The sequence below is a fragment of the Callionymus lyra genome, chromosome 11, assembly GCF_982586985.1.
Source record: "Callionymus lyra chromosome 11, fCalLyr1.hap1.1, whole genome shotgun sequence".
Taxonomy (NCBI): Eukaryota; Metazoa; Chordata; class Actinopteri; order Syngnathiformes; family Callionymidae; genus Callionymus; species Callionymus lyra.
Window position 1 is genome coordinate 8979742 of NC_141828.1, and position 26701 is coordinate 9006442.

The 26701-nt window shown below is 40.8% G+C and overlaps 1 protein-coding gene across 1 annotated transcript in view; it reads right to left on the bottom strand.

Annotated features, from left to right (window-relative positions):
• ttc7a (tetratricopeptide repeat domain 7A) overlaps positions 1-26701 on the bottom strand; it is a 59693-nt gene that overhangs the window by 14756 nt on the left and 18236 nt on the right. The window contains exons 11-20 of the mRNA XM_087803265.1: positions 26310-26393; positions 25471-25575; positions 22381-22498; positions 22099-22156; positions 21017-21089; positions 20790-20950; positions 9479-9595; positions 7678-7790; positions 7162-7296; positions 2478-2680 (exon numbers count right to left, since the gene is read on the bottom strand). Coding sequence (XP_087659391.1) covers positions 2478-2680; positions 7162-7296; positions 7678-7790; positions 9479-9595; positions 20790-20950; positions 21017-21089; positions 22099-22156; positions 22381-22498; positions 25471-25575; positions 26310-26393 — 1167 coding nt within the window. The remainder of the gene's footprint in view (positions 1-2477; positions 2681-7161; positions 7297-7677; positions 7791-9478; positions 9596-20789; positions 20951-21016; positions 21090-22098; positions 22157-22380; positions 22499-25470; positions 25576-26309; positions 26394-26701) is intronic.

The following is a 26701-nucleotide window of genomic DNA, read 5'->3' on the forward strand; positions in this document are numbered from 1 at the left end:
AGAGCAGCTGCGGTTAATCCACTGGATCATCGGCAAGACAGACTCGGAGAGACTGAGCTGGCGAGTGGGCGGACGACGTGGGCAAGAGAGAGAGATCTTTACAGAGCGCAGGGAAGAGGAAGAGGGTCCGCTCCGATCAAAGAGATGTGGGGGAGAAGCTGGACTCCATCTTTTTTTTTTTTTTTTTCCAAATGAAAAGTTTTCCCAAAATAATTTGCAGGTCTTAGCGATGAAAGCAGAGTGTGTGGTGTGAGCGAGAGAAGAAGGGATGAGGTGAGAGGAGAAGAGCAAGAGAGCTTTTTATAGCAGCTCAGCCATTGATCTGAAGTCTCTGCAGAGTGAATCACAAACTCGCTGATGAGACGCACACCACGCTATCGTTGTGCTTCTCATTAAAGCGTCGCCGCTCACGTCCGGAGACGTCGGGCGGAGGTCCAGGTACGGACCGGTGTGAGCATCACTGCGGTGACAAGTGTAAACTCCTGGGGGTTGTCTATGTTTTTGTGTTATTTTTGTTTTCTGTTTTTCATGAATTTTGTACAGTTGTTTATAGAGTTTATGACAATTTGGATTTGTGTTTATAGTGAACACACTTGTCTTTATTTTGTACATTTCTAGTTATATTTTTGCGTCTCGAATTCCAGTTGAGTATTTGTATGTGTTTCATATCTATGTATGTTTTGCGTTTGTATGCAATTAGAAGTTTTCTTTGTACTTTTTTGTGTTGGTTGTATGTATGTTTTCAACTATTGACTATGTTTTCTGTGTTTTTGGTAAAAACTTCCTGCAGTTTTGGTTGTTTTTGGTTTATCTCTGTTTATTATATTTTATTGTGTTTTTAGTGTGTATTTTTTAAAGCATTTTTTGTCTATTTTTATCACAGTTTGAAAAGTCACCATCGTTTATTGAGGCATTGATTCCATTTTATTAAATTTGCAGCTTTTTTACCTTTGTGATTTATGTCTAAGTACATTTTTTGGTTTGTGTATTCAGCATGCTTTCTTTGTATTTTTTTCAGTCATGTTTGGGTATTTTTTCCACTTTTTTCCTCTAATACAGGAACAAAATATTTTCAGCCCTGATGGAACGTGACAAGCCGATCAAGTATTTATAAAAATGTTTTAATTATTAAACCCAATCAAAACAATGTTGTGTAACTAATTATGAATCTCAAATATTGGTTAATCTCCAAACAGTGATTTACTTCCATCCCATAATGACTGACCTTGTTCCGCTCTTCTATGGAAGGACCGGCGTACTGACGTGTCTACGAATGAATAAAACGCGCAACAATGTCTTCGCTGGGAGGAAGCGGTTCGATCGATATCGGGTCTCACCCGGACGATCCTGTGATTGTCTCTGCCGCTCGATCAATAACCAACCAATACCTCATTAAGCTGAATCGGATGAGGCGCAGGAGGAAGTGAACCATCGGGGAAGAAAAACTTGGAAGAGACGTCTCACTCCGGGTCATTTGTCGCAAGATAACATTGATACATAACGATTGATCAGGTATTTACGAACCACCCACGACGACGCGTCTCTAAGGTTCTCCAGGCGTTGTAAGTAGAAATATATATATTGAAGTCAATGAGGTAGAAACTTGCTGAAAAAACATCATACAAAGAAGGACGAGTATAGCTACGATGTTTGTCCAAGAACTGCCACAATTTAGTGTATTTTGCGAGCAAGTTAGTTGTAATGCAACTATTGTCATCCCTCTGCTATCAATCACATTTCAACTCCTATCACATTTCATAAACTGTATTTTTCGGGCTATAACACGCACTTAAAATCCTTTAAATTCCTAAAATCGTACAGTGCGTCAAGTCTGAAAATACACCCAAATATACGCCTTATTTAAATATAGTATGTATGCATATACGTATATTATAAATGTAAAAGACCCCATCTGTAGATTTCAAAATAGTTATTCTGGCTCCCCCTGGATTCGGAATAGTGTAACTGCATTGCTGTAGATTATTTTTACTCTTTTTAAATTTTTTTCAAGTTTGCAATTATTCACAAAACTAGATAAAAACTATTGCCGGTTTCACATTTCATCTTCAAAAAGTCTGTGAAGCAGGTTAATAGTCACGTAAACAGTCTTAGGGCGGGTCGTCCGGACAAGGTATGTTGAAGAGCATTGTTTAAATAATACTTCTAAGTGTTGTACTGTTCAAAATTAAACTAATCACAATAGAAACATATATAAAAACAATAATTGTACAGTTATAATTATCGTAAATTGTCCAATATGTAACAAAATGTTACATAGTGTTGCTTTAATATGAAACTACATCTAAGTTCAAACCTAAAACAAAGAACCAAACAAAACATTTAAACACAATTATAGTGTTTTTAGGGCAGTATTGCATCCAGACCAGTAAGGATCCACAACTATGAATAAAATTGAGGAGGAAAAAAAAAAAGAAAAAAGTGAGACTTCCTAGATTCTAAAACCAAAAGTCACTCACCACGTGCACCAGGATCCTCTCTCCGGTGGGATGGATGGCCAGGGCTTCGTCGTAGAGACCCTTGGCCTCGTCCAGTTGGCCCCTGAGCTCGGCCAGGCGGCCCCGCTGCAGCAGCACCGCGTCGGCGTTGGGGAAGAGCGTGCTGGCCTCGGCCACGCAGAACTGGGCCTCCCTCAACCTGCCGTCCGCCATGAACATCTCACCTGCAGGTGAGAAGAAGAAACCGACGTCACCGGGCGACCCTTGACCTCTGGTCAGCTTCTTCACCTTAATGTGTCATGTGAGTCTTTGTGTTTGTTTTGCAGCGGAAAACATATTGACATGTGTCATGGTCGACCCATATTTCACCTGTGAGTCTGATTCTATAGGTGTTTTTTGTGTTTTTTTAAATTCACATAAATGCATGAGACAATTTCTTTGTATACTTTAGTTTGTTTTGGTTGGTGATGATAGTGTAGTTTTTGTGGTTATGTTTGTTCATCATGTGAATTTTGTAAATATGTACATGTATTTGTGTGTCATTATGTATTTGTGTTGTTGGTTTTTTTTTCTTCTTTTTTTTCTTTTTTTGGATTCGTTTTTTGTGTTTCTTTGTCCTCATGGTTTTGTGTGAATTTTGTATTATTTTTTATGTGTGTTATTGGTTTGCGTGAAAACCTCTAGATTTAAAGTTGATTTTGTGTACTGGTATATTCATTGTGTGTACCTTTCTTTGTGGTACACCAGTTTTACAAGCATGTGTTTTTTTGCATGTGTTCATTTTCAGTGTTTATGAATCTATGTATGTTTGTGCGTTTGTTTGTAATCAGTATGTTTTCTTTGTATTTTTTCGTGTGTGTTTGTATGTTGTTTTGTTGAGTTGTATGAGTTTTGTTTTGTGTCTAAAATAGCGGCATTTTCACTCATATGTGGAACAAAATATTTCAAGCACAAATGGAACAGGACAAGTGATCAAGTTTTTTTTTTAAATATTTAACGTTTTTATTGTTAAATTAATTAAATCCATGTGATCATCTGGTCACATAACTAACCCACATGTACTGTAGTTAGATCTCAATATTTGTATACTGGTATGTTCATTTTGTGTGTTTTTCATTGTGGTATAATAGTTTTACAAGCATATCTGGGTTTCTAGGTTTTTTTTCTTCTTTTTTTCTTGTCTTTAAAGGATAAATATGTGTGTATCTGTTTTTTATAGATACATTTTTATAGATATTTATATCTTTTTTCAGTTTTTTATCTTCTTAGTTAAACAGGCATAGGTGTGTTTTTTTCCAGGCAAATTTACTGTTTTTTCTTCTTTGTGTCTCACTAGTTTTACATGATTCTAATGAATAAAATACTTTGCTCAATTATTTACATAACAATGTATATTTTATTTAGTTTTTAAATTAAACATGGTAAAAAAAAACACGTGTTTTATTTCGTGTACACGTGAAAAAGGGGCGTGGCTGTATCATTTTAATAGTGGCTGACGAGATACGGATGCTTGTAAAACACCTAAACTTAGACTTAACCTAAATTATGCAACGTGTTATGATGTAAACTGTGTGACGCTCGAGTACACAAAACATGTCACTGGGATTCACTCACACACACACACACACACACACCCCCACACACACACACACACACACACACACACACACACACACACAGGAGCCTGGGAAGTCCTGGAACTCTTGCCTAAATATGGTCATAGCATTCTCAAGCTGCGCTGCGACACACACACACACACACACACACACACACACACACACACACACACACACACACACACACACACACACACACACACACACACACACACACACACACACACACACACACACACACACACACACACACACACACACACAGACGTGAATGACAACGACCAATCACCATGAGCTGACATTTCTCTCAGGTAAACACACGAGTCGAGTGTGCTGTGCAAAGAGAACGCACACACTTGTGTGTGTGTGTTTGCTTTGGATGTTTTGTTGTGCGAGTGAGTCAGATGCACAGATGGAGATCCTGCATGTTCGCTTTCTGGGCCGCATCGAGAGAAGCCGAAGAGGTTCGTCTACATTTCTGTGAAAGCTTTTACATGAGCTGCAGGTGAGGAGGGAGGTCAGAGGTCGACACAACTTCCTCGAGGGAGAGTCAGAAGTTAAGAGAGGAAACGTGGGGAACTATTAACCCTTGTGAATTCTCAGGGTCAATGTAAGAAAACAAATGTGTTTGTGGTATCCCTTGTGTTGTCTGTGGGTCAAGGTGACCCTGATATAACACATGGGATACGATCTGTGCTGACAAAAAAACTAGGGAACAGGACACAAATTAAGTGCCAAAAAAACTTTATTTTTTTTAAATGAAATGGAAAAGAAATAAATATTTTAAGACTAAGATGAGTTATGCAATTTTAAACTATTCTTTCTATACAAAGGAAATGATTAAAGATAATTTGGAAAAAACTGTTTGAAGTTTTACTGAAGAAAAAAGACTTGGCTCTCAAAAAATGAAATTTCAAAGATCTATACAAAATAAATAATAAAAATATGATGTCAGCCCCAAAAAGTATTAAAATAAACACACTTGATACAACCGAATGACTAAATGAATGGCTAAAAGTACATACTTGTCCAAAAAATATTTGCCAGTTTCCTCCACAAAAAAGGTAAAGTAAAAATTGTGACTATTACAAATATTAAGACAGTAAAAATAAAATAAAAAATTGAAACAAAAACAAGATCAGGCTGGAAATATGATCATAAAATAAAAAAAAGAACCGGAATGAAAATAAATATAATTTTTGTAAAGTGTGTAAAAAGTGTGTAAAACAAAAAAAAAATCTAATATAAACATTCATAAAATAATAATAAATTAAATGAAGAAATAAAATAAAATAAAAAAATCTATAATTTTTTTTCGTCCATGTTTTCTATCTCTCTGTGCTACGGCATGCACACATTTTTGAGGAAGTGACTGCTGGACTCAGGAATGCTGGGAAGAGCGAACAGATCAGCTGACGGCCTGGAATCAGTAGATACGCCCAGCGGCGCCGACTGGCATCGTCACACGAGCGCACAGTTTATTCTATTTCATTCGGTTCTCAGCACAGAGATAACGCGGTTCAAAGGTCGGGATGAGAAAATAACAGCGGACCACAGAGGACGTGACCCTCAGTTCCCCTCGGTTTCCCCTCAGTTCCCCTCAGTTTCCCCTCCACCCAGTCCCGCCTCCAGTATGACGCCGGTCGCAGCATCTTTCTCGCCGCGATGCTTCCTGTGAAGCTTCGCACCTGAAGTCACGTCAGAGAGACGGCAGGAGTCGCAGTCGCCTGGACGTATCTGCTGATATCACACGAGGCTGAGAACGGTCATGTGATCGCGGCGTCGGAGAGCAAACGTGCACAAACTCTCGTCTCCCGAGAGACACGGAAACACATCTGAGCGCGGAAGCAGGTCAGTGAGCAGGAAAGTCTTTCGCACGAGAACTTGCACATCTGGGAGTCGGCGCTTCATTCAAAAAAAAGAAATCGCAGCTTGTTCAGCGACGATGATAATATCACGAGTACTTTCACTGATTATTTCATATACAGGTTCATTTATAGCCGGATAAAATGTTCTTGATTCTCGGAAGACCAAGATAAGTCAATTAAGTTGATATCTTTTGTTTGAGTTGTGTTGATGAGGGAGTTAAATCTGGTCAATAACCAGAGCGACTCCCATCTATTAGCATTTTTTTGCTAAAACACCAGCTAATCACATGTAGCAAATTGAATCCACTAGTTTCAACATAATAATTCACAACAACTCATAATTCCATTGGGCTCACTACTTCATACTTCATTTATTTGGTAAACGACGCACCGAGCCTTCCTAGTTTTGCCCTCGAGGGCCAGAAGTATTACTCTGCAAGTCCTCTTAGTATTACTTGGCAAGGCTCCTTAGTATTACTCCATGAAAAGTTGGATTAATTTACAAGGGTGCAAGGCCCTGGAGTTTCATTCCAGGAGGCTTCGTAGTAATACTCTGCTAAGCTTGGTAATATTACTCCAGGAGGCATCATAGTATTACTCCACAAGTCTTTGTAGTATTACTCTGCAAGGCTCCGTAGTATCACTTCTCAAGGCTTCTTAGTATTACTCCGCAAGGCTTCATAGTATTACTCCATGATGGTTTGTAGTATTACTCCTTGAGGCTTCGTAGCATTACGTAGCAAGGCTTTGTAGTATGACACCACTAATCTTAGTAGTATTAAGTTCGCAACGCTCTGTAGTATTATTATGCAACGCTCTGTAGTATTACTCTGCAAGGCTTCGTAGTATTACTCTGCAAGGCTTTGTAGTATTACTCTGCTAATCTCGGTAGTATTAATCTGCAAGGATTTGTACTATTTCAGATGATGATCAGATTTGTACACAAAACTAAAAAACTAAAAACCAACTATAAATAACAAGTGGTGTAAGAAGATCATGTTCAATATCTGCACTCGATGAAATAGTGTTGTTGGGACACATAACTCTGATTAGTCCTGATGGTGAACTGAAGTGCTGCGTCGCAGCCTACTCCCACCGCTGTGGTAGTGTGTCGGTAAACATGCCTGTAAGTGGCTTCGGCGACGTCGTCTTCTAAATGAATTAATGAAAATGTTTGTCGGGTGTTTTATAGAAAAGTTTTAACGACCTGATGTGACGTACCAGCTTGTAACCAGATGTACTCCAGGGTGGTCCAGACGTAGGCGGGTCCCTGGCGTCTGACGGAGCTCAGGTCGGAAACGTCGGACAGCGCCGCCTCCAGGCGAGATGCTGCCACTGAGGACGGGCTCGGGGAACCTGAGAGCGTCAAGACGGAAGGATTTCAAAAGAGTACAGATTAAGAATAAAGAACAAGCATTAGCATAGCATGTTTGACCAATCACAACGGAGTGGGTGTGGTTATGGTAAACAAGATTGAATCTCCAGAAAAACGTATTTTCAGTGGGCGGGGCTTAAGATACTGATGATACAATAGAGGTCAAAGATCAAATTAAGAAACTAAAATCAACACATTAGTTGAACTTTAATATATATGTATACAGTGTTATTAACTGAACGTGTTTTTGAACCTTGCGCCAAGTTCAAATCTCAGGGGGGCAGCATGTTAATGGAGGATAAAACGGTGACTCAAGGTGTCGCGCTGAACTCTGCTGGAGCGTAAAAAAACACTTGGCAGACCTGTCGCCACGTCCCGGAAGTCCGGCAGAGTCAGTTGAAGGGAGTGTTTTCGGGCAGCAGGGACCGCTTCGGTCTTGTCCGCCTGCGGGATGCTGCTGCTCTCGTCCGTCTCACTGCGCCAGAGCAAGAAAGAACACCGACATTTAATAATAAATAATGATGTTATTTTCACTCTATAGCTGATCACAACCATTAAATAACATACTTTATGATGGATTTACTCACTTTGTGTACTTTTGTTGGACTCACTTGTGGACACACCGGCACTGTTGTTGAGCTAAGGTCAATTATTTCTAACATGACAGTCGCTCGCCGTGAGATTAGGCGACTGGCACTAACCCATGCATGTGTGTGTGTGTGTGTGTGGTGTTTGTTGGCTGGTCCTGGAGATGAAGCAATGTCTGTTTATGAGTTGGTTACAGTGATGACAGCGGTCGTCCCTGCAGCCTGCGAGCCACATACACACAAGATTAACACTCGGAGGTTTGGTGTTTCAACTCGGATGTAATATCTGTTTGGTTCTTCTTCCGACCGCAGCGTTGAATCCAGATATTACATTTGTGTGTTGTGTTACATTTGTGTGTTATATTACATTTGTGTGTTATCTTATTTCCTTCTCTACTGACAACAAATCCCTATGTTGTTTTTACAATAATGGCAATACAAGTTTCTGATTCTGAAGAAAATACCATGATCAGCAAAGAAACGTTAAGTACATGAAAGAGACATCCCATCATAATGCTAAATCAGTAAGAGCCTTAGAGTGTTGCAAAACAATGGTTCCATATAGAGTTTATTTTTTACTAATTTTTGCTAGTTTACCCGTTTATTTCTGGAGTAAAGTTGACTAAACAAGCATCTTCAAGCAGCAAATATTCCTCAGAAATGTTGTTTTTCCAAAATAAAACATGATAAACCAATTCCAAAAAATTAGAAATAAAAACGTTCTAAATATTATTATTATTAATTTACACGTTTATCAAATTTAATACTACGCTGTGCCACCAGACAGTATTAAAAGAGTACCGAGCTAATTGACTAAACTTCTGCAATTTGAAAGTTTGAGTGAGTGGCTCAGTGCTTTTTAAAATATATATACAGTATATATATATGTTTCTTAAATCAACCTTTCAATATAGATATTATTAGATTCAATTATAAAATAAAAACAATTATTGGCATATAATGTGTTGATTTAAGTGTGTCTTAAATATATCGTTGACCTCTGTTGTATCATCAGTGTCTGTTTGTAAAAAACTCTCTTTTCAATGAAATATTGACATTAGAAAATGTGCTTAAGCCCCGCCCACTCTGCTGTGATTGGTCAAATATCCAGGTTGGACATCATAAATCCAGGAAGTCTCCACCTCCAAGGGACTTTGTTGTATAAACAAAGCAGAGCGTGATTACAGCTGGCTGGAGGAGGAGTGAAGCCATTATACCTCGCTCTCGTAACCTCTCGTTCGCTGAGATTTCAGACGGGGGAGAACTTAATAAAGTAGTAAGTTCAAAACATGGTCATGATGAGAGACTAACTGAATCTTTAGGGGAAGACTTTAACATTTGAAACATGAGAGTGAGTCAGTTGCATCTTAAAAAAACAACATATAAAAATAAATGAAGTTTCAATATTTGAAATGTATTTCATCCATCAATGATTCCGCTGGCGCTCACTCCAGGCTCATTAAATATTGGTGAACCGCACAAACGTGAATATTTCATGAATACACAACAGGTAATCCATAACCTCCTTCAAAGCAGATCTTTGGACCAGAGAGACTTCGCGGAGGGTCCGACTCACTTGTAGCGACCGGCGTCGTGGCGGCTCTGCCATCGCTGCAACATCTCCTCGCAGGTCTGCAGGGCGGCCGCCGGGCCGAGCACCACCTCCTCCAGCTTCACCTTGGTGAACAGCAGGCTGGAAGCGAGAGATTCAGGAGATCATTCACATCTTACGTCTCACCTCAGATGTTTTGGAAAGCACGAGTTGTGTCAAGTGTAAACTAAATTGACCCGAATGGATGTTTGGACCCAGTCAGACGTGCTCCTGTTGACACTGTTCACACAGAGCAGCAAACATCGTACATCTCTCATGACGTCTCACACACCATAACACCGCTGCTGCTTGATGGTCGCCATGGTTACCGACCATGGCTTCAAGGGAGTCTCACGTTCTGTGATAACAGTGCAAGGATCAACGATTTTTTTTTGGAGGGGTTTCATCGGCGTTCCTCAGCTGTCTGGTCACAGTTACGAGATCACAGATACAAGATGTATCTCTGCAGGGGTCTGAAGCTCTGTCATCCAGGAGAGACTCGGTTTTAAAAAGCCAGATGAGGTGTCAGGATGTCCTCTGACTGCTGCCTCTGTGACCCAAACCCAGATTTGTCCATCATGGATGATGACAGTCATCTTTTGAACACTGTCATCAGTGAGCAGAGAAGCAGAATGAGTGCACGAATGCTCCTACCCAGGTGCAAAACAAATAGACTCAGGGACTCATTCATCCCTCGGGCTATTAAATTGTACAATTCTGAGTTCGGGGGCAGGAGTGGAGTGAGAGTATCTGGATGTTCTGTTCTATGTTAGTCTTTGTATCCTTTGTCTTTGTTGTTTTTCTTTGACCTATGTTCTTTATCTTTATCTTTATCTTTAGACTTAGATTGTGTCATCTTGTTCTTTCTCTTTATGTTCTTCTTATTTTATTTTTATTTATTATTTTTTATTGTTTATGAAAAATTGATGGCTATTGGAAAAAAAACAATTTCCCGAAGGAGACCTCCTGAGGGATCAATAAAGTTTTTACCTTACCTTACCTTACCTTAGATACCAGAAGAAAATCATTTATTGTTTTTTTTTTTTTTTTAATAATCCAAGGTTCTTAATTAATATTATTATTTTCTCCTCCTTTCTGTCATATTTTTTAGTCATACAGTATATAAAATATTTTCTAATTATTAATGTTTTAATTATCTGTTTAAGTTTTTTTTTGTTAAATATATCTCATAGTTTAATCCCCAAAAAACATTTATGTGTCTTTGACCATTAACATGACTTATTACTATATTTTTCTATTTTTCTATATATTATTTTTACAAATAATATTATTTTTACAAAACGAAAGCTATCTCATTATTATCTTATTATTACACATGTTTTCCCTAATTATATGTATTGTTTAATGTTCTAATGCTTCCTTATTTTTGTTTGTATTTCTGATACTATTTCTGATTTTTATTTCACATTATCATATTTATTCATCTCATTTTTAACAATACAACAAAGTAAGTGTATTCAACATTTTCATTACATTTCTTTTTACCTAATGTTAATTATTTTATTACATTTTCCAATATTTCCTTGGTTTAATTTATACTCGCGATGTTACTTTAAGTTTTGATTTATTTTTATTTTAATTTACCTTATTGTAATTATTAATAAATATATTAATAATTCCTTGTTTTTATATGTATATTTGGATATTATATCTTATTTCATATTTCAATGTTTGTCCCTTTTTAACAATACTTATATTACAAAAAACAGCTTCATTTTTTTTCTACATTATTTGATTTACAATAAAAGGTTTTTAACTCCCTGTTCTTTATTTGTATTTCAATCCATTTTAACAGGAATTTTTTTTCTACTCCCAGGAAGTGACTTCTGTGTCCACATGTAGGTTCTGCTACTGTTGCCAGGGAAGTGCAGCTTCACTGATGCATGAGGTCTGAGGCGAACACCGATCAATAGAAAACAGAACGGGGGTAAAGATAGTCATCACAGCAAGCCTTGAGTGTGTGTTTCGTATATGTGTGTGTGTGTGTGTGTGTGTGTGTGAGTAGTGGGTTGAAACGTGGATGAGTGGCGACTGTGCGTGAGTGTTTCCGCAAAGCCCTTTTAGTTGAAGACAACTGGTTAAGTGATGTGGGAGTCTCTGATGTGAGTGTGTGTGTGTGTGTGTGTGTGTGTGTGTGTTGTAATTGCCAGAAGGGGCTCTCGGAGGATGCAGTCTGTCATGGGCATCACTCATCCATGAGTGTGAAGGGGGAGAGAGAAAGGGAGACAGCGGCGCTCGTCACATTTGACGCCCGCCTGCCTAGCTGTCCACGGCCTCCTTGTTGTTGAAGGCTCCTCCAATTATTCTGTACTCTGTCAGCATGTGTGTGTGTGTGTGTGTGTGTGTGTGTGTCGGGGGGGTACGAGAGAAAATTGTGCGAGTGTGTGTGTTCAGATCAATAGCTGAGAGAGACGAGCTTGTGTCAGGGGAGAAAACTCTTAGTGAAATGTGCCTCATTACCGACTCATGGGTCGCTGGACATTTGGGGGGACGAGGGCGTGTGCACGTGTGTGTGTGTGTGTGTGCGAGTGTGTGTGTGGAGTGAATAACCGGCAGAAGATTGTAGGACGGTTGGTTAAAAAAGTGAGAGTGTGTGTGTGGGAGGAAGAAGGTTAGATTCTCTGATGTGTGGGTGACAAGTGCTGCCAAGGGACTGTGTGTAAGACGTCCACCTTCCCTTCCAGTAGGAGTGTGTGTGTGTGTGTGTGTAGGTGTGAGTGTGTGTGTCTCCAGGCTCCTTAGTACCAGTTTGGCAAAGCGTTTACAGGCGTGAAGCTATCCTGGCGTTAAAAGTGACAAGGTGTGTAAAGTACTGACGTCTGGCTGTGATATGAGCTTGTTATTAAATTTGCCGCTCGGATAGCGAGACTTCCAAAAATGGCTCGTTACGTAATTAGTGTTGGGCTTGTACGTGATTCGAGCGCACACTCGCGTCATGCTCTTTCAGATGCGATTTCAATCTCAGGCATTTATAGAACATATTCTCTTATATACTCTGTATCCGAGAATGGTGCCTTAGATGGATGGAAGTGGATACGACATTTCTTCTGATTGGTTGAACTTCGTTATTTCAAGTATTAAAAGACAACAATGTGCTAGTGTTGTAGCTAATAGTTGAATGGGGAGTAAACTGTATATTTTTTTGGCATCAAGTTGTCAAAAAGGCCAGAGTGTGTACATGAATTGTATTTGGCCTATACTTGTGTCTGATGACCTTAGTTTTATTTGTTCAGGCTTTTCCTTGATTTTCTGGAACTCCTGTGTTGTTCTCAGTATTATCTTGACCCTTTTAGTATATATTTTATTGAGTAATGTTTTGATTGTTTAAGCGCTTTGTGACCCTGGTCTGGAAAATATATACTATAATATTACTTACTTACTTATAATTAAGTCAAAGAATTGGGCACACTTACGACGAGCCACCAAGCGCAAGCAAAGTTCAGTTACTTTCCTACACAAGTGCTACCACTCTATGGTGGGTTAGGTTAGGGGGCGTCAAGAAATTCTAAATGGGGGTTTTACCAAAATAATTAAATTATCTGTGAAGAAAAAACCTTTAACTGATGACAGTTACTCACTGGTGACAGTTGCTGAGAGGAGATCATTGAACAAACTACTGTCCATCATGGATGATGACAGTCATCCTCTGAACACTGTCATCAGTGAGCAGAGAAGCAGAATGAGTGCACGAATGCTCCTCCCCAGGTGGAAAACAAATAGACTCAGGGACTCATTCATCCCTCGGGCTATTAAATTGTACAATTCTGAGTTCGGGGGCAGGAGTACAGTGAGAGTATCTGGATGTTCTGTTCCATGTTAGTCTTTGTATCCTTTGTCTTTGTTGTTTTTCTTTGACCTATGTTCTTTGTCTTTGTCTTTAGACTTAGATTGTGTCATCTTGTTCTTTCTCTTTATGTTCTTCTTCTTATTTTATTTTTTATGTATTATTTTTTATTGTTTATGAAAAATTGCTGGCTATTGGTAAAAAACAATTTAATAAAGTTTTACCTTACCTTACCTTACCTTACCTTAAGTATTGATTAAATATGGTATGAATTTCATTGATATTAGAGCTTTTTTTAATCTTCAAGGGAGGTCTTCAGCTTCCCTTTGCACTCCCTTATAATGAACAAAGGAACAGAAATTCTGGAAATCCACCTATATGTTTTAAATTCATGATATGTTTCATGTTTACATTTTAATGGAGGGGTCGGGTCTTCTCAAGTTGCCCTTTCCCTTACAGCCTTCACCAATAACTCAATCATCAAGATTCAAATTTTCAATTGTTTGGGAGTCTATAAAACAAGTATTTATGTTACCTTTTCGCCTTCACATTATGAAGTCAGACTGATTACGATAATCTCTATTAATATTATGATATTATATACGGCATTAGACAGGGTCAGACGGAGAGAATGCAACAGCAAAACAAAACTATAAGACCCAAACCACAAACCTCAAGACCAATCTGTTGAAGTACATATTATTTGGAAAAATGTATTCACATATTATTTATTTGGGATTCACACACATTGGTAACTGGGAATTTAGGTCATGATTTATTCCCTAAAATGAAGCTATGTTTGGGGGTGTTAGAAAATATCGATATAGCAATATATCGCAATATTCTTTGCAACGATACTGTATCGATATTCGGCAGCACTGTATGGTTTTTTTTTGTTTTTATTCTTTTTTCTTCAATTAATTTGCACCATTTATTCATTTTTGATGGGAGCAGTTGATACGTCCTCCGCAGATAAATGAACACTGAAATTCCTCGAGATCCCGCAAGATCCCAGCCATAACTGAGGATGAGAGGATACAGTGACTCCAGCAGTTTTTAAAGCTGATGTTTGGACATATTTCAGTTTCAAAACAAATGAAAGCAGTAACAACTTCATCAAGAGTTTATAAACTCTGCAACAGCAGAGTCAAGTACTCGACGATACTCCAAATCAACAGTATCGCAATATATATCGTATCGTTGCCCCAGATTCTTGCAAATACACCTCTAGTTATAAGTGACCTACAGATCAGATCGTAGATTGTCAGAGTCTCCCTGAGTGGATGTTTCAAGGAAACAAACATTTGTTTTTATCTGCACCTTCGTAACCGTGATGTGTAATAAAGACAAATATTCGCCAGATAGAAAGAAACTCAAAAGTAAAAACCTTGACTGTTTCACTGTAAGTCTCTCGACAAGACTCACAGTTACATCACAAGTGATGCAAGTCAAGCGAGGAAAGGCTATTCCATCTTGCTTCTTTTTTTTTTTTTTCGACTCTCAATCTCCGCACGCGTTTCCCTCGGCGCCCACGGTTGCGAGATTGATTTCATCAAGATTACGACAGTCCAAACTACACCTCCGATTACAAGACTGTCATTCCTCCGGAGAGCGTGTATCTGGGTGGAAGTACTCGGCGGTGGCCAGCATCGGCGTGCCTGAGTAAACCCTGTATAAAAATAGCTAATAATGCTCCGTTGAAAAAGTGGTACATCTACTGCATTAGTCATTTCTGCACGCCCACTGATCAGAGCGTCCAACGACGACTACACACAGGCATGCACACTTGCACATACTGTATGCATGCACACGGCACGCATGTGTGCACACACACTCATGCTGTGCACACAGAGAGATTAAGGAAGGATGTGCAGACAGGCCTGCTCTTTGTGTAACAGAGCATAAGCTCGTGCAGACCAACACACACTCGCACACAAACGTACTCCTGCTGCAACATCCCGTTAGATGAATGCAGAATCAAAGGCTGGGATTAATCATTCTCTTTAGTACAAACTGTGAGACTAGATCACCCTCTCTCTCTCTCTCTCTCTCTCTCCCTCTCTCTCTCTCCTTCACTAACACACACCTCCCCCTCTTTTCCACCTCTCTCTTCTCTCCAGTCAATCTGGAGCAGAATCCCATTTCACGTTGAAATGCAGGCCTGTTTACGGGGTGATTAAAATTTCAAAGAAAAAAAAAAAACGAAATGAAGACCGAGAGATGAAAAAGACGAGAGGCAAAAAAAGGAGAGTGAAGAGGGGAAGACAAGAAGCTGAGGGGAGAGGATGTGGAAGAAGAGAGGAAGGAGAAATCGGGTATGCTACAGCAAGCTGACAGTTTGCTGTGGTGCAGGGAGGCAGTGGCTAACAAGCATCACACACATGCTTGCACACACACACAAACTGACACACAAACGTGCACGGGCAAGATTACGATCTTGCACACACACACACACACACATGCTCCTTCACCTTAAGACGTTCCTTTACAAGCACACGGTGACACACATGTTTGAGACGCACACACACACAACCCTCGACACACACCAACACCGCGAGCTGTCGGAATGTCCAACACACCGCGAGCTTTGATCTCTGATTCTTGCTCACACATCTAAAGCAAATGATATTCATCGAGCTAGTTACTGAGAAAACACACCCCCCTCTCTCACTTTCCGTCTCCATTTCTCAGTGTTGATCTCCCAGAATGATCTGTATTCAGTCCGGAAAACCAAACCGAGTCGACGACTGAGCCACGAAAAACCACACGATGTTTACTCGAAACTTCCTTCACTCAACAACGTATATATCGCAGTTTGAATCCGAAAGAATATCGCCGTCGCACTTGGATTGTGTCGGTTGACGGTGTGTCTGTGTCGTTCTCTGAGGTTGTCGGTTTTAAGTTCTGGCAGTTGGACAACGTGCCACAGCTATCTCCGTCTTCCTCCGAGCACGCTTGTGATCGGCTGTGACAGTCCTCTGTAGACAACCACGCCACCAAAGCAGCGACTTCATAAGAGCTCATGCTCAATGCTGTGAGTCTTCACACCCCCCCCCACCCCCACCCCAGAGGTGTGTGTTCCTGCAGTTCCGTCGATCTGTTGTCCATCACACACCATCTGTACATCGACAACACATGGTACTCGTCTCTCCATATCGCTGACGTCCCTTACACGAGGGTTAAATGATTTTGTCCTTAGTGTGGCTTCAGATGGGCCATGATCCCACTTCCGACACCATTTGCAGAAGGATCAGCACAGCGACCAGGGTGTTTTATTTATCCAAAGAGGGACATTTAAGGCACATCATTGGGTGTGAATTTGCCTCTTAAAGGATCTCCTGTAAATGTCATCCTCCTTTATTCTAGTCTTCCTACTTGAAAGTGCTGGATCGAGACCAACGAGAGAGTGGATCGATAGCAACCTACTTACTCAAGAATGTGATGATTGTGTACTTGCATGACAGTTGGAACAATAAACCAGCAAAAGATCATTTGGCCAGTACCACCAATGTCAACTTTCTCTTTTATCGACCACTATTCCTCGTCCATCTTATCAAGCATCAAGTTGCACCGCTTTCAGCTGGTGTCTTGTTGCCCATGTAAACCATGGTTTTGTTTTATTTTGGAATTAACCAAACTTTTGGTCAACAGACTTACCTTAACTGATCTGCTCTCTAACCTATATTGTCTCTAGAGCAGTGGGCCCCAAACACCAGTCGGGGGACCAGTACCAGTCCATGAGACATACAGGTCAGATATAGAAAAAAAAATCTTTATCTGAAGAAAAATGTTGATTTTATAGTCTCTTAATTGGATCTTGGACCTCTATTGCACTCATCAGTATGTTGATTGTCTATTTACAAAAAAACTATTTAAATTGAATTGTGAATGAAAATGTGCTTGAGCCCCGCCCACTGAAAACACTTTGTTTGGGGTTAGGGACCCATGGTCTAAGCAGGGGTGTCAAACTGGTCCAGAAAGGGGCCGAGACGGTGCAGGTTTTTGTTCCAACCACTCAAGTACACATGAGTTAACCAATCAGGTGTCGGCTTAAACAAGCAACACCTGACTGACAATCAATTGATTACTGTATCCAGACGCCTGATTGGTTCAACTATATGTGCCTGAATGGTTGGATCCAAAATCTGCACCGTCTCGGCCCTTTTCTGGACCAGTTTGACACCTGTGGTCTAGATGATTCCAGCGCTCCTGGCAACCTTTAAAACATAGCATTGCACACCGGGTGGGAGAATTCTTCTTGACTTGAGTCATTAGCCACAGAGAAGTTTTTGAGAAACGGGAAACTCCACTGCTTATGCTAACTGAGATCGCCTTCCTAAAGTACTACCCTTCATGGATGCACCCAATGCCAGAACAAAACTGTGACCCAGCATCTGAGCCAAAAGGCGCTCAAGCATGTACCTCCACATTTAGATCTAACTTAAATTAAGGGTTTCTTTCAACCAAATTCTTCTGACCTTCTCTGTCAGTAATCTCACACAAGACTAGGATAAAGGTCGGAGTCTGATGGTTTATTGGTTGGTTGGGTTGGTTAGAGGAATAAAAAAGAAGCGGAATTGTTTTTGATTCTTGGTGATGAACAGAGAGAACATTTAGGTTGTGCTTCTTTTCTTAGATTGTTTAAAACTGATGATTGAAAGCAAATAAATGTTCACACGGATAAGAGAGAGAGAACACTTCTGCTGGAAAACTGTGTTTCTCAAGAAGTAAAAACAACGTCACATTACATTCCTCTTTGTTATCGTTAAATAAATAATGGCAAACAGCTCGAAGGCGCTCAGTGCAAAATAATTTCCAAATGTCTGTTCTGCTGATTTTGTGGTTCTCTCTCTCTCTCTCGCTCTCTCTCGACTCCTGACGCTCCATAACAACAGTTTGGAAACAACAAATGATGCTGTTGGCTCTACCCGTATGACCTCATGGTTACCGGGGCGATGGGGATTCCTGGCGCACAGCGAGATTGGCTGAGCAGAGAAAAGAGCTCTTAAATGGGTCAAAGTAGTCAAGTGTCTCCATGGATGAGGTGTGTGTGTGTGTGTGTGTGTCTACAGGAGAGCAGATTTCATCTCCCAATCGGACGTGCAGAGGCGAGCGGCAGCAGAGCTCATGCAATCACACACCCGGCGACTTTCCAGTCCGCCCACCCGGCTTCCTTCCTCCTGTCAGGCTCCCCGTCCTTCCTTCCGTTCAGTTTCATCAATTTTTCTTGTTATTCCTTCAGTCCCCTCCCTGATGCGAGAACTACCCACGGGGACCGGTGGAGGCCAACACTGACCCCACATGGCGGCGCGCAGAAACGCTTCCTGTGCTGTGTAATAGAGAGTAAACACATCAGAGCGATGATGCAACGCGCTTCCATATCACTGCTAATGTGAAGTAAATGGCCTGGACGGTTATTGTTTTCGCACTTATGCAACAACGGAGCGTCTTTTGCAACAAGTCGTCCTGTTTTCCAGCGTTCAGATGGTTTCAGACGGATCTCTAATCAGTAACTGGCTGGAAAAACCCTACGCTTGAGATCTGACCGAGGACACCAGCAATGTTCCTGAGCCAGGGTGAAGATGAATCACACCGACTTGTTCTGTGGTCACTTTGCAGTCTGGACAGTAAGAAGGAGTAATGCGTCTGTGGGATGATCCGTCCACTAATCCACTCTTCCCACTCGTCCGTGGTCAGGTTGTGCGGGCAGGAGTCGACCCAGACATAAGAACAGTACTGTCCTTCAAACAGGTCCATGGACGCCTACTTGATCGATATTGAAATATATAGAAATTCAAGGTAAGCAGGCGGCCTTAGCAAACGGTATGTAATAAAAAAATGTGTTTTCCTCTGAACATATATGAGTTAAGGTTGCTAGACTGTGATAAAGTGTTCGAACTGGAGATCTTGAAGTTAGAACCAAAAACCATGTCAACAAAACATCCTATTGTTGGACACATTCATAATCTGTGTTCATTAGGATGACTCTGTCACCGAATCTGTCTATAAAACAGACAAGAGGTTCTCTTCTTCCGACAAAAGTCATCTTAAGCGTCCAACAAGCCCTTGGGCTGATGAAGCTTCATGAAACAGTGTCATTTTGTTCAGAGGTCAGTAGGTGGCGCCATCAGTTTAAAAATGATGTTTCATTAGAACAGTTGTTCAAAACGAAGGAAAATAGTGCAGAGATCGCCATCTAGTGGACTCTGACAATAATGACACTGCTTCATGAAGCATCATCAGACCATCACTTCTTTTAGGCACCATGTGTGGACCATGGATGTTTGAGACAGAAAAGAGGAAGATAACCCCAACATGGTACATGAATGTGTTGATATGAAGGATTGTGACAAGGACGGATAATGATAGATATGAAGGTCTTGCTGGGTTAATCTCTAAAGGGGAATAATATAAAGCTAAGCTAAGCTTCATGAAGCAGTGTCATTATTTTCAGAGTCCACTAGATGGCGGCCTCTGCACTATTTTCCTTTGTTTTGAACAACTGTTGAAACATGATTTTTGATGGCGCCACCTACTGACCTCTAAACAACATGACACTGTTTCATGAAGCTTCATCAACACATCACTACTAATAGGTTAATATACTTCTATACTTCTAATTTAAAGATAGAAATGATTTACAATTAAATGTAAAATTATAAAATATTTGTGTTTATCTATTGTCTCTATAGTGTATCAGGTTAAAGTCATTCTTGCAATATTATTTGTATAAAAAACAAGTTATTCGTGAGGGCAGTGAAACCAGACCATTGAATATTAAAACAATAAGCTTTACATTTTAGGTTAGGTTAGGTTAGGTAGAACTTTATTGATCCCTCAAGAGATTTTATACTTCTCTAGTTATGGTTGATGATGGGAATCAATACATGCTTGAAATTGGTGTTCAAATAGCAGTAACTGTTAAGATAGTTAAGATTGGGTAACTGATGATGACGAGAAAATAGAATGAAAAAATACCCATAAAGCAGTTATTATACAACAATAATACACTTGTACACAGAATCTAAAAATAAATCCTATTTGAATAAAATATATATCAACTTATAATATATGAACTCGTGTTTTGTGTACATTTATAAACATGCTTCGAGGAGTAAAAGAAAAATGTAAATTCATGGTGATGCTTGAAATAAACGACATCCAGGAGGAACCACGAGGGATTTGGACAGAGTGCGGAGATGAAAGAGCGAGTGAGGGGCAAAAAGGTACCGCAATGCAGGGCCTTCACTCAGCCACGACTAAATAAGGTGTCGAGTTTGTGCGAGTGTGCGCTCGGTCTCCAGCGCGGTGGAGCTGAGACACCCAATCCCTCCAGAGATGACTGGTGTTGGAGCTGCACCTCTCACTGGACTGAATTACACGCATTAAAGAGACGGTTCTGAAAGGTTCCCCCGTGCAGCAGTGCTATCCTCAACCCACCTACGATCAGTGTGGCGTGCGCGAGTGGGAAGCTACAGTGGGTTTTTTTACTTGAAGTTATCCGGGTGCTGGCTGAGGGCCAGTCCGAGGGTGTCCAGAGCCTGGCGCTGGTGTTTCTGAGCGCTGAGGAGAAGGGTCAGCAGGTGCAGCGAGTGCAGGTCGTCGGCACGGAGGGACAAAGCCCCCTGCAAGGGGTCCATGGCCGCCGAGACCTGGAGGACATGATCCCTTTTGGTTACATATTAAAGGGTGAACTTAAAACATACTGGCATCTATACCTGTCGAACAAGGGCCAGCTGGAGAGCCAGGTACATCCCTATCTGAGGATCCAGGGGATCTAAGGAGTGAGCTCTGTCGAGAAATAGAAGAGATATAATCTGAATAAACACTTTAGAATTAGGTAATTATATTAACAATCAATTATACGTGTAATAACAGAAAAGTTGTCCTGTATTAACCACCATAAACCCCCTTAATAGCATGATATTAAAGAGTTCACTCTGAAAAACAATGACTGATTTTTAACATGAAATCAAGAAGTAACTAAAAAGGAAATTTGGTTAAGAACTAACTTCCCTTATTACTTGTAAGTACAATGAAAGTAATTCACTATCAAACATACAGTGTCTTTCAACAAAAGGCACAGGTGTAAAAGTATCAATAGCCTCGTGATTAATCAAAAACAAGTATTTGTGACGATGTTCCATATTCTAAAGAGGCAGCAAAATTCATCAAAAATGTTAACAGTCTTTTTCTACTGGGAAATGACATGTATCTATGACTATTAATAGCTTCCTAATTACCTTCAAAATTCCCAATTACAAAGACTTATGTTTGAGTAATTAGGATTCTATTAATAGTAGCATAGTTACGGCCTTTTCCCTGAACACATAAGGTATTATTAAAAGTTTATTACTAAGTTTACTACGTTTACTACTCTAGTTATGAATTAGTCTACTACAAACTTTGATGAAGAAAGTATAAAACACAAACGCTGTTTTAAAAAAATGACCTTCAAATGGACGTTCAAAGTGGGAAAATAATGGTGAACAAATCTTTATGCAAAAACAAAAGCGTCTGCAAGAAATCAGGATTAAAAAGTAACATAAATAAATAAAAATTTAAAAAATAAATAAAAACCAAATATTGTCGAAAATAGTTGTGAATATATATATATATATATATAATAGAGAGAGAGAGAAATATATATATATTTTTTATTGTTTGCCAGAGGAAGGTTTGATCGAGGGGGCAGCACTCCTGCACAGAGGAAACCCCTTCTTCTGAATGTATCAGCAACAATAATAATATTCAGCAGTTTTCTGATTCAGGGATTTTTTGTATTTATTTGAAGACGTACTTGCTGAGTGCTTTCAGCGCTTTCTTGTTGAGTTCATCACGTTCCGACCTCAGAGGAGCTGAAGAGAAAGAGAAGAAATAATCTTTTCCAGGGAACCACAACATTAAAATTAAAATCTCCTGTTGAAACATCTACCATGTAGTACAAATGTTATGAGTCACTTTGACCCGCATTAAGAGTAAAACCTACAAACTCAGAATGCGGGAGGAAACCGGAGTACCTGGGAAATCCACTACTTTAGGAATTTAAAGCAATTTATGACACAAGTTTTCATGTGTTTACCGTCAGACGACTGTAAACTGAAGCTGAGACCCAGAGCCAGGAAGGCCCTGGGCAGGAACTCGGCAGCTTCCTCTCCCATGGCCACGACGCTCTGAGACAGACGCTCAGCCTCCTGCAACTAACCAGACAAAAAAAAAGCGTCGGTTAAGATTCCGAAAGAATGTTTCCTGGTTTGCATTCTGTACACGGATCGCCTTGTTCCGGGCGGGGAGACGTTATCGGCGTGAGAGAAGAGCTTTTTATCGAGTGGAGTTGAAGGTCAGCAAGGAGTTTGCTAAAGGACGACGCAGCAACAGACAGCAGGCGGCGTGTCGCTGGATTGTGTCTCTCTGTGTGAGGCTGGACGAGGAGGTGGGAGGAGAGGGGGATTATACCTGTGGTGGGCACCGGTGGTGCACCAGCGGGACCTAAACTTTGTTCTTCATCTACCTCCCACCCCTCCTTCTCTACCTCAGATTGCACGAGAGTCAAGACAAGCCGAGATCAGACGATGATTTGCAACGCTTACGATCTTTGGTTTTTAGGAAGTGGTTGGAAGTGAAATAGTGTTCTATAGAAATATAAAAGACGGAAGCAGAGGGACTTCCCTTTCCGGAGCGACCTCTGAGATATCTGTTGCGTGTTGGACATGCCACAGACACAGCTGATGTTCTGCTCTTAGTCATTTCACCACATTTGTTGAGCCACTCACAACAAAGTGGTCGTTAGTTTCCAGTGAGAAAACCACCTCCTGCCATCCCTTAAGTAGCATTTTTAAAAAGGAGGTCAATTAGCTGGGGGTCTAAGGCTAGTGGTAGGTTAAAATTGCTGCTCAAAGAGGCAGAATTCATTCATCTTTTTTGGAAGAATGAAAGATGTGCTCTCTGGTCCATCAGCTTATTGGTCTTTTATTCTTCTTTTTGGTTGGAAGAATTGCTAGAAGGGTCAAGCAGGTGCACCTTTTTTTCGAGAACCACGGTCTCAAATTTAGACGCCCCTAAATCCTAATGGGGTTTTGATCCAGACTGTATCTTGGTCGAATGGAGCCAACAGATCTTGAGGTCAACAAACTGCATTTTGTTGTAATCGTACCACCGAAAAAGGTTATTTTTCGGTTATGACCCAGAATTCATAGTCAGAGGTGAGACCGGGGACAGAATTGATCTCCGACTGAGCTCTTGATTCCCTAAAAACAGTTGTATTGCCAGATTATTTTAGAGCGGTAACAACCTGAATAACGTGTGTAAATGTGAAATTCGGTTCCAAAAATATTGACCTGCTCTTCAGGAACTCGGGGAAAAGCTGCTTTGTTTTTGGGTTTTTTTGGCCCCAGTCGGCGCAGACGTCACACGCCCAATGGCCGGTCTCATCGGTGGGCCTCGACACAGACAAAAGCACTGTACAATCACTGTTGCTGGCTGGATAAACGTCCAGACCGTCCAGCTGATGTTGGCCCATTTATGTAATGCTCCACTGTCGCCATAGTGTCCCATTGTGATTAAAGCTGTAAGCTCCTTAGTGCGTCCAGCCTGCCATGATCTAGAGCCCCCGACAGATGTGCTCTCTCCACCCGCCCTTGTTAGCTCCTCTTCTCTAATCTGACCCCTCTCTCTTTCTCACCACTGTCATCCGTTCTCCCGCCTTCTCTTCCTAGCCTCTGGTGCCATGACAACAAAAGCTTTAGAGTGACTTCTAGCTGCCCGAGTGACCGAGTGTCAAACATTAGTGACACAGCAACCGCTTTCACAACCTCCCCTTCAGATGCAACACGGCTAAAGCTAGCGAAACACGTTTTAACCTCTGATGCTTGTCTACATGAAGAGGTAGAATATAAATCCTAGCTATCATTTATAGATTCAGTGGTTATTTCAGGGCCTTTTATATTAACACTAAGTTGTATTTATTCATGGCTGGAGCAAAATAACATGGTAGCTGCTGACAGTTTCACATTAGTCTGATCTCATGACGACAACTTTTCTCTGTAGCAGGTTGTCACACCTGAAGTCGCTAAGAAATACATCTCTGAACGGTTGTAAATGTGACTTTTTTTGACCCGATCAGTTCATTTAAATCTAATTGTTTTATTAGATTTATAAGACGTTGGAGAGAAACTCGAAGAACAAAAATGCTGTCTGAAATTTTTGTTTTTGTTTTTATCATCTTTGCTGTGGCACTATTCAAACTAACAACTCCCAAGAGTGATATTGAAGATTGATCGTATCTACAAATAAACCAATGGGCTGCTTTCGAAAGTTCCGACCTCGGAGTCTGAGAGCTCAAAGACTTGATAAGCCAGCTGTCATTGAAAACATCTGATTTTCTGTTTCAAAGATTGTTGGATGAAACTAAAGAAATGTTATGATTGCATCCATGAAAACTGTAAACAGTGTTGTGTTGTACGTTGTTGGCTCATGAATGGTACATTCATTGTAGATATAAGTCAATATATTTATAAATAAATATATGTTTTGCATTATTGTAGATCATTTCGACTTTTATACATGACAGTTTCTAAGTTACTTACTCAGAACCAGACATAAATACATAAGTTCTAGTTCAGTTTAAAGTCCTACCATAGCAGCTAAAAACACCTGGACATTAACTTGTCAACCGGCATAATAACAATAATAGTTTGTTGTTGTAAATATGCCCCAAAATAAATAAATATGCCCAAAATCTTTATCTCAGTTTGATGATTCGTTTCATCTCTATGTTACTACCATGTTATAAAGTTGAAAAATCCAACTGTTTGATTTTAACTTGACTAAGAACTACAGGAACACCAAGGTCACCTCTATACGACTCTTGTGATAACGGCCTCTACGATCAGCAAATGCCCCCTTGGCCAGAATCTGAACCTGCCCAACTCAAAGAAAAGGAAACGTGGCCACAGGAGATATATGTGTTGGCATGCTAAAAATGTCTTTCATGGCACCCCATAGGAAGTCATTACACAGCTGAACAGACAACAGCGCCCCCTACAGGAGGACAAAGGGCGAGCATATCCACCTGTATCCCGGCAACAAGTGGGTCTGGGAAATGGTGTTCTCTTGGTAAAACTATCCGAGGTTGTGCGAGTGTGTGTTAGTGTGTGTGTTAGTGTGTGTTCACCCAGTGCAGTTGGTTGATGCAGATTTTAGCAGCCAACAGTGGCAGCGACGGGTCTTCTGGTCTCATCCGGGCGCATTCTTTGAATACAGATACGGCAGCGACACCCTGGAGCGCACACACACACACACACACACAGACACACACACACAAATGTCAATGACAAATTAGTGATTCATGTCCACACGGTTATCATGCAGAGTCAGGCGACACGGATCGCCTGTGAGCGAGTGTATCAAACATGAGCTCCTCCTGCAGAGTCCTAATAGACCCATTTAGGCGTCACTTAATACATTTGTGTCAATCATTAATGCAGCACACACACACACCGACACACACACGCTGGTTTAAATAGAAGGGGTCTGACGACACCGAGGCGCCGCCTTCTCCTTCTAGGGAGCAGCCTATTTCTAGAGCTCTCCATTGATCTGCAGTGTCACTTTATACTGTCACCGGGATCAATGTTGGTGTCGCATGCATGCACATGCTAGCTAGAAAGAGTCAGCAATTTGGGGGCGGGGGAGGGGGTTAGGGGGGTGTCGGGTGAGTGAGCTTTCACGAAACATTAGTGCGTCCACTGATGGTTATTAATTATCTCTGCATCAGAAAGTGAGCGATGACTCTGGCAGCGGCTGCTCTGGTCTGGTTACACATTTAAAAAAAAAAAAAAGTCTTCTTTGTGCCGTGATGAACGACTCGCATCAGGAAGCTTATCTGCGAACACTATTCGTTACATGCCTCGACAAGAAGGTGAAGAAGGAGCGGCGGCGGTCGGACGAGACGGAGGCATCGGCGGGGACATGGATGTGCGGCGTGCGGTAAATAAGGAGCGATGAGCTCACCTTCCCGGCGGCCATGAGTGACAGTCCCAGCTGATGCCACAGGTGGAACTCGTTGAAGGAGAACTTCATGGCTCGCTCCAGACACTGGCGAGGAAGGAAGTCACAGATTAGGAGGATAAAGTGTTTCTTAAATGTCAAACGGCTAATCTTATTGGCTAAGTGCAAGTCACCGCAAACTAAACTCTTATCATAAAAGGCGGTAATGGTTTGATTAAGGAGAAGCAGCGCCGCAGTGACGGCACCGAAGAAACAACCTGCCCCCTTATTTATAGTCGGGGATAAAACACTTAATGGTTTTGGCTTTTAAAAGCCCACACAGAAGGTGATTTGTGACACTTAATGTGGCCCCGGTGTTTAATTTCAGTCGACAAACTCTCCTAAACTCAGCAGCC